The 20,578-nt window shown below is 39.5% G+C and overlaps 1 protein-coding gene across 1 annotated transcript in view; it reads right to left on the minus strand.

The window, feature by feature from the left end:
* The window catches only part of EHMT2 (euchromatic histone lysine methyltransferase 2), a 26,092-nt gene continuing 5,514 nt past the window's right edge, over positions 1–20,578 (minus strand). Inside the window, exons 3-29 of the mRNA XM_072430734.1 lie at positions 19,985–20,063; positions 19,546–19,668; positions 18,840–19,036; positions 15,736–15,820; positions 15,591–15,649; positions 14,284–14,433; positions 14,147–14,197; positions 13,941–14,049; positions 12,710–12,808; positions 12,347–12,492; positions 12,055–12,198; positions 11,748–11,968; positions 9,467–9,652; positions 9,232–9,338; positions 7,681–7,787; positions 7,460–7,582; positions 6,740–6,841; positions 6,554–6,658; positions 5,585–5,739; positions 4,996–5,163; positions 3,770–3,914; positions 3,617–3,694; positions 3,220–3,335; positions 2,504–2,590; positions 1,580–1,658; positions 599–727; positions 1–120 (exon numbers count right to left, since the gene is read on the minus strand). Coding sequence (XP_072286835.1) covers positions 1–120; positions 599–727; positions 1,580–1,658; positions 2,504–2,590; positions 3,220–3,335; positions 3,617–3,694; positions 3,770–3,914; positions 4,996–5,163; positions 5,585–5,739; positions 6,554–6,658; positions 6,740–6,841; positions 7,460–7,582; positions 7,681–7,787; positions 9,232–9,338; positions 9,467–9,652; positions 11,748–11,968; positions 12,055–12,198; positions 12,347–12,492; positions 12,710–12,808; positions 13,941–14,049; positions 14,147–14,197; positions 14,284–14,433; positions 15,591–15,649; positions 15,736–15,820; positions 18,840–19,036; positions 19,546–19,668; positions 19,985–20,063 — 3,270 coding nt within the window. The remainder of the gene's footprint in view (positions 121–598; positions 728–1,579; positions 1,659–2,503; positions 2,591–3,219; positions 3,336–3,616; positions 3,695–3,769; positions 3,915–4,995; positions 5,164–5,584; positions 5,740–6,553; positions 6,659–6,739; positions 6,842–7,459; positions 7,583–7,680; positions 7,788–9,231; positions 9,339–9,466; positions 9,653–11,747; positions 11,969–12,054; positions 12,199–12,346; positions 12,493–12,709; positions 12,809–13,940; positions 14,050–14,146; positions 14,198–14,283; positions 14,434–15,590; positions 15,650–15,735; positions 15,821–18,839; positions 19,037–19,545; positions 19,669–19,984; positions 20,064–20,578) is intronic.

The following is a 20,578-nucleotide window of genomic DNA, read 5'->3' on the forward strand; positions in this document are numbered from 1 at the left end:
TCAGGAACCTCCAATCGAGCGAGGCGGCTCTGCTGGGATGAGGTTGGGCTCACACAGATGGTTAATGAAGCGGCTGACATTCCCATAGTATCTGGCATCTATACAGTATACTTCTCCATCCTAAAGGGGAAAAAAATAAAGTTTTGTAAATCAGACTTGGCATAAAAAGGGGAAGTAGAACAACTTCTATAATCCATAACTTCCTACTTTGCACATCACAGCCTTTCCTTACCTTAGACATTATTAATGTCTCAGCTCTTCAACCCTTCCCCACATAAGATTTTATTTGAAAGCCAGGAAGGAGTGAACAGAAACACTAGAGAGTATTACTTAAAGTCTGCTGATATTTCATACAAGATGGTAGTTTCCAGCAGCAGTCTCTGGGCTTTTTACCGTCTGCACAAGGGATATTATTCAGGTACCGTATTTTTCGGACCATAAGACGCACTTTTTTTTTCCCCAGAAGTGGGGGGAAAAAGTCCCTGCGTCTTATGGTCCAAATGTAGCCTAAACATATGTTTCTTACTTGTCTCTCCTCTGTTCTTCTGTGCCCGGAGCGGTGAGCGGTGAGCACGGGTCTGGACCGCGGCCGCCTCACAGCTTGCCCGGGCCGTCTCTCCACAGTCCATTCCTCTCCCTCTGGGATGAGGTTGGGCTCACACAGATGGTTAATGAAGCGGCTGACATTCCCATAGTATCTGGCATCTATACAGTATACTTCTCCATCCTAAAGGAAAAAAAGTTTTGTAAATCAGACTTAGCATAAAAAGGGGGAGTAGAACAACTTCTATAATCCATAACTTCCTACTTTGCACATCATAGTCCTTTCCTTACCTTAGACATTAATAATGTCTCAGCTCTTCAACCCTTCCCCACATAAGATTTTATTTGAAAGCCAGGAAGGAGTGAACAGAAACACTAGAAAGTACATCTCATACAGTCTCTGGGCTTTTGAACGTCTGCACAAGGGATGTTATTCAGGTAAATATGCATATGATGTGTCAAATGCACATATAATCTTTGTATATTAACTAGAGATAAGGGTCTTTAAATTCTTACTCCTCCCCAGTCCAAGCTACAATGACATCTGTATGTATAAGGTATCACACAATGTGAGATCCAATAACTGACATCTTTATGGAGTCAAACCTATATAATATAAAGTACAATATATATCCTATACAGGAAAATATCTTCCTATTCTTCTGGTAGCAGGCCACGTGGCTCAAAGTTCTGTTATCTTATAAAATTTCGGGGTACAACACAACTTTAAATAAGAATTTGCCAGTTATTGGAAAACCGGAAACTGCAATCAAGGAGATCATTATGTGATCCTTTCTGTAAAGCCAATATGCTGACAGAGTAACACCTCCCAAACTAGACAGTGTTGAACTCTTGCAGCATGCAGAGTAATGGGATGGCTAAAACAAATATATGTAAAACGAGAGGCCAATCAATTTAGCTATGAATCAAGTGTATGTATGTGCAGAAGGCATAAACCCATAATTTTACATGACCATGCAGATTATAAATAAATTTTGCTTTGCAAAATCATCTTATCATACAGCAAAGCAGTTACCTTATTGTCCAGATCAAACAGATAGGAATCATCTTCTCTAACATCTGCTTCAGCGTCTGAGATCAACTCTCCTACATACCTGAAACAGGAATTAGAAATCAGCACCATAGTGTCATCAGATGAGACATTCTGTATAGAAACGAGACTGCAAAGAGCTTTAAAAAGACAGAACAGACATGCACTACAAAATATGTGAACATCCCTCCAAAATTAATATTAGGTATTCCCACACATTGATACTGGTAATACTAGGCCATACAAAAACAATTTAGACAATCAGCACTTCCAACCTTTTATGAAAGGCCATTTTTTTTGTTCCAACATGGTTGTGCTGCTATGTACAATACCAGCTTCATTAAGTCATGCTTTGAGGAGTATGGAGGGAAGGAACTGGAGTGTCTGCACAGAGCCCTGATCTTAACCTTACCAATCACCTTTGGGGTGAATCAGAATGGCAACTTTGAGCCAGACCTTCTTAAACTTTATCATTAGCTGACCTTGCAAATGTAGCTGCAAAGGAAGGAAGGGGGGTTTGAGATGAGCATCTAAATGACTATTGTTTTGGAAAGTGAAATCCATGTACTGAACATTTAGTATACATATGGAAATGGAAAGTACATTTCAAAAGGATTTATACAAAACTTTAATTTCCATGGTGGAGACATGGCGTAGATTTCAACAGAAATCTGGAATTAAAAGAAATTTCTTCTAGGGTCTTTACTTTATGAGTAAAGTATGATGGAAAATACTCCCCTTGTTATGCCCGGTCTAGTCCAGTCCTGGAAGATACAGTAAAGCTGAATGGCCTCTGCACCATTGCCCTGAAAGAGGCCTCTCTTACCTATGTTTTTGCCTAAAACTACTTTTCTGTGTAACAAATTCCCTTTAAGAAGAAAATAACCCTTTCAGGAAAACAACACTTACTCGCAGATGAAAGTTCCTTGTGGAATGTTCTGAAGAGCTCTCACTCCCCAACCCATTTTGGCTGTACGGTATAACTGGAGACGGACCCTGTAAGAGAGAAGCTTCATAGCTTACTGCAGACTATACACCCAGCCATTAGACCCACCAGCAAGTATGAAAGAATAAACCACAAGCTTGCTAAGTTTTATGATTTAAAGTAGTATGATCAGAACACTATTTTACTGAAAGCTGGGGGTGATCATGCAAGTAACCAGCCTGTTATGCTAGCTTTATGACCTTACACAAGCATGCAGGTCAGCAACTCAAAAAACATCATAAAGCAATTCATTAAATCAGCATGACATCCAGGTAATCAAAAAAGCTGTTCTCCTCACTTCTCAACAGTTTTCTTTTAACATAATCTTTCAAATTACCTTGTATAGCACCTAAAAAAAGAAGATGATCTAACCCTTAACCCCCCAAATTCTAACCCTTTCCTTAGTATGTAAACACAGTGATCTGATAAAGTGCAATCCTACAATGTACAATGCCAAGAACTGAATGGGACCTTAAAGCCTTCACAATCACCATATCTAATCTTGACAGATCTTTGCTCTCTCCCTTGTACTTTGATTTGCTAAATGGTTCAGTATTTGGGATATAACTGACCCCTATACTGATACAGTTCAGGAAGTTGGGAGTATTATCAGTGTCCACACTGTCCTTTGTATACTTACTTGATTCCACTCTGTACCACTCTGTTTTTACATGTTTGCCAGCATGCGCAGGCCTGGTTACATTCAAAGATTAGTGGAGGTTCAATCTTGTTAAATTCCTGAAGAAGACGGCCATCCTGATGATAAAACAAGAATGATAATAAATGTGAAACTTGCTTATTATCTAAGAGTGGAGTTCTCTATACTGGTATTTTTCAAGATATAATAAAGTAAACATTTGATAGCAAGAGCACTTTATTCTTTTTTTTCTCACATTTGATACACAGGGTGCCCAATGACTTGGGAAATAAAAGAAAGGAGTTTAGGTTCCAGTAATTACTAATCTAGCTTGCAAAAGAAGGGCCTATACTCTGCTGACTCCATACCAACCAAGCAAAGACATAATAAAATATCTCACCTTATCATACCAACAGCGAATGCTCAGTTGTCCACACAAGCAGTTACTAGATGAACAATCATCCTGACAGCTGCAGTTCTGTAGACAGAAAAAGAGTCAGTGTGTGAAAGCATTAGGAGAAGAGAGAGATGAGAAAAAGAAGCTTTACAATACCTGAAGATGGGTAATATTGCGGTCGATACTCATGGCAGATGTTTCACAGTTCTCAGATACATATTTATAGTCCTCAGGAGCAAGTTCCTCATCCACACCGTTTACACAAGGAATGGGAAAATTTTCATATCCATGTGCAATATCTCTGTGAGTAACGAAAACAAAGTTCTAATATCAGTATTGGTGCAGAACTGACCAGAGATTAAGCTTTATTCTTCTACTCAGAAATCATCTATCCTCGTAATGGAAAAAGGTGGCTTTTTTGAGTCTGCTTGACTAGATTATCCCTGAGAAGCAAAGACAACATGTGGTAACTTCTATAGCCAGCCACGCCCAGCTCCTTCCTTATTTACGCTGGGAGGATACCTTCCAGCTAGTAGGACAGATGGAAGTGCACATTATCCAAGGCAGCAATACTTGCTTCATTTTATTAGAAAGGGGAAGATGTGTCAACTGTAATTGCTTTAGCAACTGAGCAGAAAGAAGAGAGTGAGGAAGGTCCTGATTGTTTGACATAGCCCCACGCCTCACTTCAAGCAATGTCCGTGATAGGATTGAATGCAATGTCCGTGAAAGCACTGCTTACAGCAAACAGACCTTAAAAAATTGGAAGGGTGCTTGAAGTGACAACCAGGGATGAAGTCGTGTAGAACTCATGGAAACAGAAGACTTAGACCAAAGAACAGGATTCTTGCTTTATTATAAAAGCACTGTCACAACATGTTTGAAAAGCCAACGTTTCGGGGCCATGCAAGGTCCCTTCCTCAACGTAAAAAGACGTACAGAATCCTGGACTTTGGAGTGCTGGTGATTTTGTCTTCTATGCCTCAACAATCATTGGTTCATTACAAATAGCGAAAGTCCATCTATGACAAACCTACTATTCCTTTACAATTTACACAGATGCTGTACAAATGCAGCGTATAGATTTACATTGCATTTGAAATCTTAAACCATAATAGGTAATAGTGCAAGCAGTGGAACATGGAGTTCATTCACTCTGGTGCCAATTTAATAGATAGTAGACCCTAATTTCTTACAGAAAGACATAAACCCTCAGAGGTCTGCTGTGTCCTCCAATAAATCTTTTTACACAAGTAGCAGCCAAAAAAGAATTGATGGTGGTCATTGAGGATCTTTTTAGGTCAGTAAACCTCCACATTCATACCATTTTACCCACTGCCACCACACAAAACTGATTTAACCCAGCACAGCTCGCATCCCACCTGCTGATTATTCTCTCCGTGCGCACAGCTCTGTTTTGGATCCCTTGCCGGATCTTGCGGTTGAGCTGTAAGGCGTACCAGACATCTGTGTGCTCCAGCGTAAGGTCCAATGGTGTATCCCCCTCATTGTTACGCATTTCTGTGTCAGCCCCACGGGACAAGAAAAGGCTAAAGGAAAGGGAAGAGAATTGATTTTTTTTTTGAGAAAAGTCTGTGGGCAAGTCTGTGTTTTAAAGGGAAAATAACAGTTAATATTATTATTAATAGTAAGCAGGATTTATTTTATATAGCGTCAACATATTAGGCAGTGCTGCACATTAATTAGGGTTTTGGATCAATTAAAAATTTCTTGCTGAGAGGTTACTACTTTAAGATCCACAATATACAGTTAGAAGCACACTTTTTAGAAGTGTGAGAGAATCATATTTCAGGTATTGAAAAATAAAATGTAGTAATCGGAAACATTTAAATGAGGTTTGCTTTAGCTAGCAAAATTGAGTTGTAGGAAACTGCACATTTTACCGGTATCAATCTGCTTGCCACTTCTCTATTCAAGAAACCTGCATAGCAACACAGCTCAGTTACTTACTTGACGCAGTGAATGAAGCCCTCCCGTGCTGAAATATGCAATGGTGTGTCGCCATGGAAGTTAACGGCATGTATGTCACATTGCGCATTGAGGAGAACCTCAGCAATTTCAGCACTGCCAGTAAAGGACGCCCAGTGCAAGCAGATGTTTTTCTCCTAAGGAAAAGAGATAGAATACATTACAGAAGTTGTCCATAAACTTCTTCTTATTAGTATCATTCTAACCTATCAGTGTCCAGTGAAGCGAAATGTTACCATTTTTTCCAACCAACACAAAGTATGGTGTTAAAGTAAAACATTGAATTCATTTTGTATTAGCACAGCTATTAACCCATAAAGCGCCCAAAAAGTTCACTTTAAAGTTAACATCCACAGCAGCATTTATTTATCTAACCTTTGCTTCCACCTGCATTCTTCAATGCCAGGGGCTGCTGGAAATACCGAATTTTTCTGGATATAGGGAAGCAGGTAACTCACTACCTTTATCTGACTGCAACAGTGTTCTGTGATTGGCCCAGCAATGTCACAAAAGCAGGGAGAGCTCATGCCGTGTAAGCTCTGATATGGAGTAGCAGGGGAGTGTATAAGTTGCTGCAGTCATAAAAGTGAACCTGCTGCTTTGCTCAACAAAGGTTCACCTGTGATATACAGGATAAAGTAAATATGTAAGGGCAGCAGTAGAAGTAACATGCATTTGCACCACTGAGAATGTTGGTGAGGGTTGTGGCAAGTCTTGAAACTCATGTAGGGATATCTCCATACTGACTGTAGGCCGTTTTAAATGTAAGCCATTTACGCAGGTACAAGCACTAGGAACAAAAGTTAGTTTCATAAAGTTTCCAGCAAGAGACACATTCAGTCTAAGTAAACTCCTAATGCTCCCTCTAGTGTCCATTACTGATACTAAAAATATAACTATTGATATTCTCAATAAAATTATTTTTATCCCATAAAAAACGTTTATACTTACATTGTCCTGCAGGGTAACATCTGCTCCCCTAGTTAGCAGGGTACGAATGATGCCAATGTGCTTATGTTCTGCAGCCCAGATGATGGGTGTCCAGCCACCATTATCCTAACAGAGTACAAACAGGTAATTAGAAAAGCCTTGATAAGGCAGATGGGGTGTCAAATGTTTCAAATGATGTGTTCTCACCTGGGCATTCACATTGACTTGCCCTGTAGCTAAAAGGAAGTCCAACAACTCCTGATTACCACTCTTGGCTGCATGATGAAGGCAGGTAGAACCGTCTTCTTCCTAAAAGATGTCAATAGGTGAAAAGGTAAATCTATACAAGCTAAAAACACATATAAAAGGACTATATTAACCTCCTTCTTTCTTCTAAGACAGGACAGACGATAGTTCCTTAGTCCTCAAAGATAGCTGGAACAATGCTACTGATAAGAGTGCAGTACAAGCAAGGGAGCACAAGAATAAAGAAAGAAGCAGTCACTGCTCAAAAGCAGTAGGAATTGTGTCTGTCCTATATTAAAAAAAGGGCTGGCGTTTCCCAGAGATCGCTCGAAAACACCAGCAAATCAATGTTAATGAGAGCATACACAAACTTTATTGTTCAAACAAAACCACATACATAAAGCCAGTCTTGGACGCCCTGCACTGATGTCTCTCCACAATTTAGGTTTACTTGAGGATAAAACAAGTCAAGCAGGGATGTCCATGTCAGGGTTCCTGTGTGGATTTTTTCCTGAATATGGACATCATCAGTGTGTGTGGCCAGTGAAGTGAATATTTTCTATCCCAATATAGCCAATTGAACAGCAAGCTAGAGGTGAGACTAGGAAAGAGGTCCAGTACAGGAAGGAAAAGGAGGGTAAAGATGAGATGTGTTCTATGATTGTGAGCCATTGGCATTACCTGATGATAAACACATGCTCCATTCTGAGCCAGATATTTCGAAAGCTCAGTATGATTGTTCACAATAGCTTCAAGAAGTGGGGTACGCATGATTTTGTCAGTGGCATTTATGCTGGCACCAGCCTGGGAGAAAAAGAGAAACGGTGTATGAAGGAGACCAGATAATGGTGCATACTCTTATGAGACTGTCAGAAGGGATATTGAAAAAAAAAAAAAGTCACCTGTAAAAGAATATGGCAGAGCTCCATACTTCCCCTCTGTGCTGCAGCATGCAAGGGACTCCTCTTCAACTGCTGGTCATTCAAAAAACTGGCATCCTGGTTATCCACTAAGAGAAAGCATGAGAGAGGAGAAAGTTAGGACAAAACAGTAAGGTTCATTTACAGTTTCTAGGATATCTATAGAAATCCTGCAGGTGGTTAGATTCTAGCAATTTTCCCTCCTTAAATCAGGTTTGTTTGCCAAATAAAGGCTCTAATAAGAAACATTTACCATTAAAACAGACCTTGTTTATGAGAATGCAAGAGTACAGAGAGAATTAAATAAATTCTTGTGCCTGGTCCTTAGTTAAAAGGCAAAAAAAATGTAGGTCCCTCACACCAAGGGCAGTAAAATATTAAAACTGAACTCCAATCTTTTTTAATTTTTTTTTAGTTTTTAATAATTTTAAAGACTACTGTCCTCTAGTGGAATATTACTTTGATTTCACCTCACACTGAATTTCTCACAACGGCCCAATTTAATAAAGTTCTCCAAGATGGGTGAACCAGCAAAGCTGGAATAGATTTCTTAAAATAATTTCCTATTTGGCAAATCATTTTCAATCCTGGACCAGATTCATTCAAGTCTGGAACAACCAGGTTCACCCATGATAGTCTTATCTTCTCCAGCCTTGGGGAGCTTTAATAAAATCAGGCCCAATGTGTATTAGAGGTTGCAGCAAGTCAGATTGTGCCTTGACACTTTTTATTTTTTGGGTATACAATGTCCATGAGGGGACCCTTGAAATAACTTTCAGGTCTTCATGGAACACCTACTATAATTACTATATCCACAGCTCACATTACATTAGCATTGTGGTCAATGGAAAGCATGCCACATACATTTCTGGCAGTGGGAAGAAAGTCACGCTTACAGATAGCCAAAAAGATCATTGGTGTTATGGGTAACTGAGAGGCACAAATTGATCAGTGATCAAGGAACCCCCTAGCATCCTCTGGTGGAATCCTGGTTGGGAAACACTTATCTAGATGTTTCCACACAAATGTTACAAATGCGAGCTCTCACCTGGGCATTTACATTGATCTGATCTGTAGCTAAAAGGAAGGTAGAGCCACTCTCTTCCTAAAAACATGTTGCCTGTCATTTTTCCTGGCAGTGTGATATTCAACAATACCCAACCCCTTCTTCATTGTAAAATCTTGGAGGCAGGGTCCTCTCCTCCCGTATCACTGTCTGTATTAGTCTGTCATTTGCAACCCCTATTTAATGTACAGCACTGCAAAATATGTCGGCGCTATCTAATTCCTGTTTAATATTAATAGCTTGTCCTGCCCATTGTATTTACTGGATTTTGGTACTTTTAATCACAGGTGAGAACAGCCTAGGGCAGGCTTCTGTTTTCAGGAAGCTATGTAATGTTCTTCCCACCACCCATAATCTGTCTGCATTACACAGAGAAGCAAACTGAGCTAGTGATGACATCACTGTGTAAAAAAAAAAAAGAAATGTAAAAAACTAAGCTAAAGCTAAGGCTTAGTAAATGTAGTTACTTAGCATAAGCAGCACTTTCTGAAGCTCGCCAGCCTTCACACTCAGGTAGAGTTGTCGAGAGTTATAGCGGATCTTCTTCCTGCGATCTCTCTTCTGCTGGGCTAAACTGTAGAGATAAGGCATTTACTATCAGTTCACATAGACAAAAAGTAAAGGAGTAAATCTTGGGGAAAAAAAAACTGTAAAACATTCACAGGCATAAAGAAAGAGTGTTTAAATAGGTTTATCTCATACTTGTCAGTCTCCTGAGATGTCAAGGCCTTTTGAAGTGCATCCCGTGCAGGACCTGGAGGCAAGCCAGCTGTACTAAGGCAAACTCCTGATGGAAGGACAATGGAAGGCCCAGGCTCCTCCCCGTTAATCGCAGAATGGTCTTCTACAAAGGAACGTTTGCCATCTACCATGCCACTCATTCGGGCGCTAAAAAGCAGAAAAGTCAATGCATGACTCATTCAAATCTCAAAAAAAACAAATGCTACGAGACAAATAATTTATAAAAATGTAAAATTGTATGAATAGATATGGTTACGGTCACTTGATATTTCCATAAATATGGACCTCAAGTCAAATATAAAAAGAAACCTATAGTTTGTTTTTCAGTTTTATTCCTCTAAATTTTAGATATGGCGAGCTTCAGAAAGTCTAATAGGTCACTCTATTACCCATATTGCCAAACAGGCATTTATGACTATATAGTATTTATATAGCGCCAACGTATTACGCAGCGCTTTACAAAGTCTATAGTCATGTCACTAGCTGTCACTCAATGGAGCTTACAATCTAATGTCCCTACCATAGTCATATGTTAATGTCAGGCATCAGGGTAAATAACATTGATATGCACCTGTAATATTTGCTGGACTAAAAAGAACTTTTACCTGTTCAAATACTATTTTTTTTAATCTAGAGAACAATACATAAAGGGTAAATTGTCACAAGGCAAAGCAGGAGAAAGACTTTAGAAGACATTTCCCTTTCTTGAACTCCTGTAGAAACATGCTACTTTTTTGGTGTCATTAGGTCATTTTGGGTAATCACAAAAATTCCAGCCGAGACTTTACATTAAATATTCTGCCTCGTGTACAGGAAAAATTAGACAGACCACTATTAGGCCCCTTGGCGGTATTCCCAGTGTGTGGCTCCGGGTGAATTTTACATGCCAAAAGCGGTAAACCCCGAGCCACACTTGGGGTAGGGGGAAAAAAAAAAAAAAAATAACTCCTACCTGGTCCCCTTGATCCAGCGTCGTCGTCAGTAATCCCCAGCCAGCTTCTGCATCACATCCGCGGGCTCAATCGATGTGATGCGTGAAGCGTCGGTACGCCGGAGAGGCATGGCTTGGTGAGAAATTTAAGAGCTGATTACATTGTAATCTTCTTTTAAAACAATGATTACAGTAAAAAAAGTTATAAAAAAAATCCAAATAATAAATCCAAAAGTTTATTCTATTATTGTACCATTGTTTAGAGAAATGTTTTAGACAAAAATGTTTAAATATTTTTAATAAAGTTTATTTTATTTATAAAATTTTAATTATTGAATATAATTTATGATTTGTGTTTCAAACTTTATCATATCCGGGAGTTATTCCTCAGAATTACAGACCTAAAATAGTAAACATCAAATTTCCATGCAAAACAATGTAACGCTTTTGACATAAAAATACTGACATAATTAGACCGCCAGGGGAGGTTAACTGGCTTCTATTTGAGCAATGGCACAAAATAGTGGTAACTTTTGCAGGAGGTATACCAACTGCTGAAATCTTTATTATTTAGGATTCCTGACTGTGTAGAATGCCTGTATATCCCCACTGCATGCTGTGGCTCCTCCAGGGTGCCGCTAAGTCACTTGTGTGTTCCTGTAGCTCTGTATACGTTTAAGATGTAGCAGCTCATCACAACTAGAGAATGCGATACAAATGTTTCGCCATAGTATGAAATCAGGGCACTAGAATCCCCAACGGGAGCAGAGGACAATTGACAGTTTATCCCTCTATTCTGTCCTATTCTGGTTTGCCCATACTCTGATAGGGAGGTAGAAAGAAAGGATGTGAAGTCACAGTCCATCTCACACAAATTCTCTGTATAAGATACTATTACCCACTTACCTCTTCACTCTTTCAAGACGTTTTGTTCTACTTTTTTTCCCTCCTGTGTTATCTGTGTTTTAAAATCTCAAAAATACAAGGTGATTGACACAACCCATACCCTATAGATCCCACTGACATGGTAGACATTGCTTTTATTTTTGCCTTCCCCCAGTTTGTTCAATAAATATACACTTGATTTGTAACCTGCGATTATTCACAGAGGTATTGAACTGTTTTAGTTCTGTAATTCTGGCTGCCTAGTCATTGATAAAATGATGATGATGAAGCTCTTCCAAATAATCCACAAACTGAAGAAAGACAACAAAATATAGTGTTTGATCTACCTTTCCACCCACATGCAAAAATATAAAAACCCAGAAGTAGGATGATTGTGAAAATAAAATCCGGGAAATCCATCCTTACCTAGGCTGTGTAGTGTCAGCTCTCCCAGGGGCCCCAATATCATGATGGGGTGGAGCGGGCACAAGCACAGGTGTGTCCGCCTTTGCTATGGTGACCTGTTCTGCTTCTGTGGCATCCTCCCCACAGTGTGGGCAGAAAATAACTCCATTGAGAGGAGAGACACAAGCCTTGTGAAAGCGATGATTTATCCTGAAATCAGGATGACACTCCAAAAACGTTCCCTGCAGGAGATAAAGATGTGAGAAAATTGTCTACTTTTAAAGATTACCCTAGCAGAGGTGGCCACATACACCGCCAGGTTACTTACACTGGTACAGAAATAACCACAGCCTGGGCAGCAGTGATGTTTCACCATGCGGGCGCGGTGGTTTTCACAGAGAACCATAAGTGGGACCCGGCTTGATGGACGCATTGTCTCTCGTTTAATAATGGGCACATTGCAACCGCTTAGCTAAAAAAGAAAATACGACAAATATCCTTTGTCACTTCAACCTCCTTCTGCTTGGCTTTTATTTGAAAATTTTCCTTCTATGACACCACCCAAACAAACAGCATCACTGTGCTTACCCTCCCCAAGTACAGTTTACACGTGGCCTTACCTCTCCATCTACACTCTCGGTAGCCATACACATATTATTGGCCTGCTCGCATACCCTCTCCACACTGGGAGCTTCCATACGGCAGCTACACAAAGGCAGTTCCTCAAAGCGCTCTGTGTCCATGGAGCTCGATTCATTACACACACCTGGGAGAAGACAGCTAAGTCAGCTAAGAGAATATAGAACCATGCACTGCAGATAAAGCATAATGAAAAAAGTCTAGCAACAGCCACCGGGTCAGTGGGAAGGGGATTCCAGGGTTTGATGCAAGCTTTGGGACAAGGTGGGGGGTTATAAGTGAAGATGTAGCACTGACATGCACAGCAGCAAGTGAATGTTAGGTGACTGGGTAAAAAAATTTACCTGTGTGGTTGGGAGACAAAGCTCCCTCGCTGGGCAGATCCAAGGATCCCAGAGGCACCTCTGTGTACTCACTTTGTGGTCCCCCCACGGAAGGGACAGCTAAAAGAGCAGGGCAACAAGTAGGGCGGTAGATCGGTGACTAGGATGGAAACAACCAGCCTTGCCTAACGTCGTCAAAAAAAACTCCTCCCACCCTTTTCCAATTTAAAAGGCACTTCACCCTGCTGCAGGTCTTTTTGACAGCCAAGCTGACTCTTAAATTGTTAATCCAAGTCATCCACGGCACCCATTTCAATAGCATTGTAGCTAGAAGCTATTTTTTTCCTTTTGTTAACCAGCAGGTCCCAACTGACTTTAAAGTTCGGTGAACAACCGTCACAAGCATTGCTTTCAAGGACAAGCTTGCAAATGTTTCAATAGACATATTAAAGTAAAATAAGAATTGTGTAAACTTGGTGGAGAACCAATAAGACCACCAAAACAGTATCTCTGCTAGATCTTCCTTTCCACACACAAACACAATATGATTTTAATTTAACCCTGATTTATTTACATTAGCCATAACGTCTCTCTGATTAGAAACATTCCTCCCTCGGCCTAAAAATGAACAATGTCAATTTTGGAAGACATTGAGTCACCCCTAGCTTTCTGTTATCTGACCATACTTTATTTACTTGGGTGAATATAAAGCTAAACTCCAGGCAATAATACCATCTACTTTATTAAATTAAGTTATGAACAGAATAAGTGCCTAAACTTTGAACCTGTACTTAGGTGAAGTCTTTGGAATCATTAAAAATAATTGCATTTATTCTGTACACTCAACAAAAATTTGTGTTACATTCCCCCGATTTGGGTGAAAAGAACAGCCAACTAATAAAAGTGTAACATATATGTATTTTGCCGTTTGTCTCGAGTTCAGCTTAATAACATTGTTCCCTCTTGTCTCAACCAATTAAAAATCAAAATACCAGTCCTTTTTGTGTGCTTGGAGAACTGAAGTTTGATCACAAAAAAAAAGGAAAAAGTTCTCTTTACTGGGAAGCATGAAATGTCCAATGTAACCAAATGCGCCAGAACAGGTTTTATATCAGTCCATTAGCTGTAGGAGAGGTTATCCCCTTTATGATACTAATAGTTTCCTAATTTCTTTATTAAAACATTTGAAACTAAACCCAACTGACCAGTTTTCTATACTCCCAAGACTTCTTTATTCAAGCTGCTTGCTCACCTGGGCAAGGTTTCTCTCTTTCTCTTCTCTTTCTTTTCCTTGTTGGTTTGAGCCAGGCCTTGTCCATCTTCCATTTCTTTTTATTCTTCTTTTTTAGACTGCTCGAACTCTGTGCAGGGGAACAAAGTGCAGTTACAATTAGACTGCGAATACTGAAACACGGATTTCATATCGCTGCAAAGCAGAAATATTACATCACAACTTACTCTCTCTGACTGGTTTCCAGAACCGTCCTCCTCTTCCTCCTCCTCTTCTTCCTGCAGACACAGTGAGAAGATTCAGCTTGTAGTAAAAAAAATGTTTTTTTTTTTTTTTTCTGAAACTACATTCTGAGGGCACTCACCTTACTGTCACTGTCCCCTTGTTCCTCTACAGACAGACTGTCATAATACAGGCTAAATTCAGTTCCGACGTCTGGCTCCCAGTCTTCAACTTCTGCTCCATCAGGGTCCTGGGAAGACGCTGGAGCAGAAGAAGAAGCTGCCGAGGGTTCCTAATAAAGCAAAACAAGAGGAAAAAAAGCTATTTTAAAAAAGAACCAAACATTTGGAAGTTGTGGAATGCAGGCAGAGGACAAAAGTCTAGTCACTATCCCTGCTCAATGTATCCCTGTAGCTTATCTTTTCCACATTACTAACTATGACTTGTTCTGTGCTTTGTCTTTGTATGGAGGCAGACGTCTTGGGAGAGGAAGGGCACCGTTTCCTCATGTCAGAGCCCCCAGCAAGAGCAGCAGAGCTGTACAGTAGTAAACATAATTCATATGTATATGGGAAAAGGACAAAAGGATTTTGACAAAAGGATTGATCTCCATGGATCTAAATTTTGTTGGGTCTGTCCCACTGCGTATAAATCTATTTATAGATTTATACAAAAACGTGTGCCCCCATATCAGAACAAAGGAGTCCCTAAAATGCTTGTCCCTATACGGGGAACACTTTTTAGATGTTGCCATATAGTAGTGACCTTACTCCAAATTTCCTAAGACTAGCATTCAGAGGCATTATTTATCTTGGCTTTCACATTGCACATGTAATATTACCAGACTGTGGCCAAATATTAATCAAATCGTGCACCTTTGTAAGTTACATTGCATACTCTCTTTGTTTTCAATTATAACAGCGCATTCATGTTGGCCAGAGTTTTAGCCACTGTTTGTAGATCCCTTGCATCTAAACAGGTTTTTCTGCTTTCCAGTCTCTGCCTATTCTGCATGTTAGAAACATCCTTTGATGAGTAGCAACCTATTAAATTGTGCCAAATCTGTCTAGAGAGGACCCCGCACCTTGTAACAATGGCATTTTTGCATTTCATTATTCAGATTGTGAGAATAATTGTTGGCTGACATGTAAAGTATATGCAAGGAAGACTCAAAGGAAGTTGCACTGTTCATGCTGATAAAGACATGATACTGGGAAGGTGTATCACACAGGAAAGAAGGGTGGTAAAAGGGAGGATGAGAAAGCAGTGCTTGGGTAGCAGAAGGACAGGAGAAGTGTGACCCATTGAGAGAGGTTTAAGGAGGCAAAAGTAGAATAACTGTTTTGTGTATTGTATTTGTCTTATGTAACTTTTCCTGCATTTATGGCTCCTGTGTGTAATATAAATTTTTATATGCATTTTCCAACAATTATCACAACTCATTCTCACCTCAGCTTCTTTGGATTTGTTAGCGGGAGTATTAGAGTTGGTCCTCTTCTGTGTAGAATCTGGAGAGAGAAAGTAACCGATTATAGAACTGTGTCATTACAATATATCACCGGTCCATCTCTGTTAATAAATTGCTTCACAATACCTGGGCTATGCCTCTTCTCCACATCAAAGTCTTTCTTCTGCATTTGCTTTTCTCCATCAGCCAAGTGCCCTCCATCCACCAACGCCTGAAACAAAGGAATACCGCTTAACACAAGGACAAAACAAGCTTAATTCTATGCCAGTAGAAAAACATATAAATAAAGCAGAATTGTAGTTACACATTATCAAATTGCAACCAGGCAGGATTTTTTTTTTTTACAGAAAGGATAGAGGATGTACCTTCTGCAACATTACAAGCTTGCCTGTTTGCAATTTTCTACAGCCAGTGTAGTGCAGGATGTCGGGATATGCTGGGTATGAATGAACTCATGCATGGGAGTTACATCATTTAGGCCTGGCCTATCAAGATGGCTTAATATCCGACACCTGAAAGAGGAGTTGAGATGGTGGTGTTTATGAAGGTGAGAGGACTGGTGAGTGTAAAGACAAAAATGCTATCAGGTAGGTATGTATAATTTATTGCACAATAAAGGACCTGCCTGATCAAATTTTTTTTTTTTTTTTTACATATAGTTTTGCTTTAGGGACCCTTTGCAAGTAAAGGCCCTGAATGACATATGTGACACAAAAGCCTCATAAAGTAAGCCAAATGTTTACCTTCCCCAATTTAATATCACTCTGTCCGCCACCCCAAGCACTGCAAACTACAGTGCAAGAGCGGTCAGAGTTTTCCCCAACCCCTTCTAGTTGGGTGCACCACCTGGCAATTTTCAGTAACCACCCAGCTGGTACCCAATGACAAGCAAAGAGCTTGTAAATCAGGACTGACGACAGTGATAGCCACACTCAGGAACATTGTTTTTAAACATGGACAACCTACATGAGAGTGGTAACAATGCTTTGAAAAAAGAAGTAGTGCAGTATCATTGCCACTCCAACACAACAGCTGCATTAGGTGGACATTACTAGTGGGATCAACAGGAATCTGTAAGACTTTACAGGGGACTAAATGAAAACTGCAGGATCACATATTTATTACTGCAGGACATTATTATTGGGAAGCCATAGTCCCACTGTATATTAGATATATGTAAACTGCTTTACCTGCAGAGTGCCCAGCAGTTTTTGTTCAGCAACTATTTCCTGTTTTAGATCTCTGTGTCATCTTCCTGGTCATTTGACAAAACCAGTGTGATTTAGATTTATTTCTAATACAAAACTGAACAGGAAAGATTTGTGGCACATATTCAGTTATTAGGGTACTTTTTTTTTTTTTTTTTAAAGCTAAAATATCTCCTTTTTAATTTTAAGACTTTCATTATTTGTGTGGCAACTCTAAAAAGCTTATTACCTAATAACTGAATTGTTTTATAACTTTATTTATGAAAAATTTCAAAATACAAAACAAAGCAAGTACAGAATCCAAACAGAGATTGAAATTCAAAAAACAAGAAGGGGGATATAAACACAAAATAAAAGAAACATTCAGAAATAAAAAAAATCCCAGTAACACGAAACTTAATGAGTAAACATTCCTAATCAATAACGCAAGAACCATTATACTGTATAACCTCTTCACAATCCCTCAGGGTTAGAAATGATTCGGATGCGGACATATTATTAATTATAAAGCAGGTGAAGTACATAAACCTCTCAAATATATGAGAACGCTCTTTATTTAAAGTAATTTCATCTATCAAGAAAAAATAAAAAATATTTTACATCTTTTAAACATATTAAATAGTTTACAACTGCTACATTCAGAAAAAAAAAAGTGTCTATTAAAAACAGACCTATTAATGAGTGATTATGGAAGCCGTTATTTTTGTCTTGGTTTTTTAGCCTGGTTGGTGTTCTGATCCTTTGACAGGCAGAAGACTTTGTGTCAGGAACAGAGGACTGTGTGCATGCTGGGATCTGTAGTTCTACTACAGGAACAGAAGATGGTGTGCTGGGATCTGTAGTTCTATCACTCTCTGCTGCCCACTGGAGAGCCCAGGTATATTATGCGTATGCTGGACAAAGTCTAGTTTACATTAGCAGCTTTTGCAAGTAGTTTAAAGGGCTTTATTGCCTAAAACTGTTCACTATTGTAACAGTAAATTCGGTATTTTTTTGTTTTTTTTCAGGCTGTAGCAGTGTTGATGCATGTTTTTTTCAGGCACTACATGCAATGATTGAGGGTGAATTGCGTTTTGTTAAAGTGCAGCGTTCAACCCCAAATTAAATGCTTAAGCCGGGTGAGAAAATGTAAGCAGATGTATTGTGACCAAACTCTTCAGTGACCACCCAAAAAACAGCCAGGTGGTCTCCTAAAAGTGCTGGGTGCTGCACCCAGCTAAAAGGGGCTGGGGAGAACATGGGAAGTGGTTTCAATTAATAAATTTACTGCTTTGATATAATTTTACAGCCGTTTGCAAAAGCCTGAAAAAGCACCAATCCTAGGTGTGCACTCAGGAGTAATTAATGGCATATTTTTTTTACTGCTAATGTGAATTAAGCTAAGCCTAACTTGTTCCACTACTACAAGTGATTACACACACAAAAAGGATAGAAAATGGGACATACTAAGGGAGAGGAGATATAGTTCCGCTTTAAGGACTATAGAAAGTTAAAATAAATTATAGAGGAGCAGCAGAAAACTGGAACAAATATAAGGATTGCTGGAAACAATTGGGAGGACTATATTTTTTGCATTTTATCTGCCCACATTTTGACCACCCGGCTACAGCTTTCTCCCACCCAGCTGCAAAAAAATGTCTGGGGAGAACACTGTAGTTAGCTTCATTCTTTTTTTTTTTTTAGATGTTGGACTGAAACTACTAAAGTGAAAAGACCAGCTTTCCATCCAATTTTCCAGCCAATGAGCATTCTTTAACAATTCAGCAATGGCAGCTTCCATCATCTCTCAGTAATAGGTCCACTTTTAGTACACCAATCTATTGATATGTACATTGCCAGAACTCTGCATTACAGTACTACACACAACACTACATGGCGCTTCCAGGTACAAGAGTAGGATGTGATCGCTAAGGTTTTTCAAACACACACATGCATATCGATAACCCCAGTATGACAGAGATTTCAAAAGAGATTTTTATTTTACAATAATAACAGATCTGTCAGAACTTCTGTCAAACTCACATTGCCTGCCCGTGGCATGGTCTTCCTGGCACGGTGCACTTTGTCTGTTCCCTCTCTGTTCAGATTAAGCAGTCTCATGGCCAGGCTTTGTGGTGTGTGCAGCATTTTGGCAGCCCCAGTTAGGGACATTTTGGCTCTGCTGGAGACCGGTGAAGAGGTCAAGGAAGGTGGTGTTGGGAAAGACTTTGAAGCATGGCCTGGTAGGGGGAAAAAAAAAGAAAGGTTTCAGTCATCTAACACCTATAAAGGTAAACTGTTCAGGGACTGATTTTTGTTATTCTTGTTGCTCGTGTAGTTTAAGACTAACTGAACAGAGCTGTCCAAACCAGTGTTTACCCGGGAAAATATTGGCTATCAGTCAGTACAGCAATGTGTATACCTTCAAACATTTTATAATCTATATATATAATTTTTTAATCTAGAACAGGTTTTTTTGACTTTATAATGCAGACAAACCCTCGAAAAACTTTCAGGGAACCTTTGCCAATATTACTATATCCACAGCTCAGAGTATATTAGCGTGGTAGTCAATAGGAAGAATTTCCTGGTGTGGGAAGAATGTCACCCTCACAGATAGGCAAAAAGATCATTGGTGAGCGAGAGGCATGTTGGCGTGTTGAGAAACACGATGATGGAATGTTAGCTTAACATTCAATTTCTTCTGTCTTATTATTAGTAAAGATCTGCTTCATATTCCCATTTTTACCTGGAAGTCCTCGACTTGCAGGTGAGAAGCCTTGGCTTTCCTTTTCTTTCTCGTCAACCGCAACCTCCTCAGGAGTCGGAATTCCAGATGCCCCATCCACAGACACCTCGACGGTAGCACCACCTGAAGGTTAAACCAAGCAATAACATAAGAATATAATCCCACATCATTACATGATAGACAGGGACAAAGAGCGATGATATGTGTGGCCAGAATCTTCAAAAAACATACAGACCAGCTGTGATTAAAGTGGATTTTCCACTGGGAGATAATGTAATATATAAAAAAACTAAGAAAAATCCAGGATTTACCGTCACATGGGATCAATGACATCATGCTAATTGTGAATATTTAGAATACACACATAAAACAGTTAATCAGACATTCCCTCAAACATTTTCTCGCTGGAATCTTCCAGGTCCATGTGTTTCCTACTTACTTTTGTTTACACTGCCCGATATCCCCATGGTCTCTTCTTCATGAGGGATTTCTGTTTCCGACTCCCCCAGAAGTAATGCCTGGAAGAAAAACAAAAGAAGCCGTTATAATAATTCTAATACCTCCAAATAATTTTATATTATACATTGTTATATTATCCCATTAATATTAAAACAGCAAGTCACATTGCAATACGTACAGTCTCCCAACCTCACTGTATTGCCCATTGTTATTACTCTTACATGTTCCTCCAATTTTCTAATTTACATCCCCCATTTCATCCATCCATCACCTGACTGTAATGTTCATTGTAATATATACAGGGACCCCTCTGAGTTATACCCTCACTCAACAAGTGCCTATTGCCCTCTGCAAGTGTTCATTATACTGATCTAATACGAAGCTTACTGCCCCCTATACTTACACCACTAAATGCCCCATCTATTGCCCCAGGGGCCCAACTCTGCCCTGCATATTCTATCTGTTGTTCCTTTTCTGAGCTCCACACACTTTATTCATCATCATCATCAGCTCCACATCCTCTCCATTCACCTCTCCTATGGCCCTTATACCCACACCATCAGCTCCTTCTACC

This window comes from Pyxicephalus adspersus, chromosome Z, assembly GCF_032062135.1.
Source record: "Pyxicephalus adspersus chromosome Z, UCB_Pads_2.0, whole genome shotgun sequence".
Classification (NCBI taxonomy): Eukaryota; Metazoa; Chordata; class Amphibia; order Anura; family Pyxicephalidae; genus Pyxicephalus; species Pyxicephalus adspersus.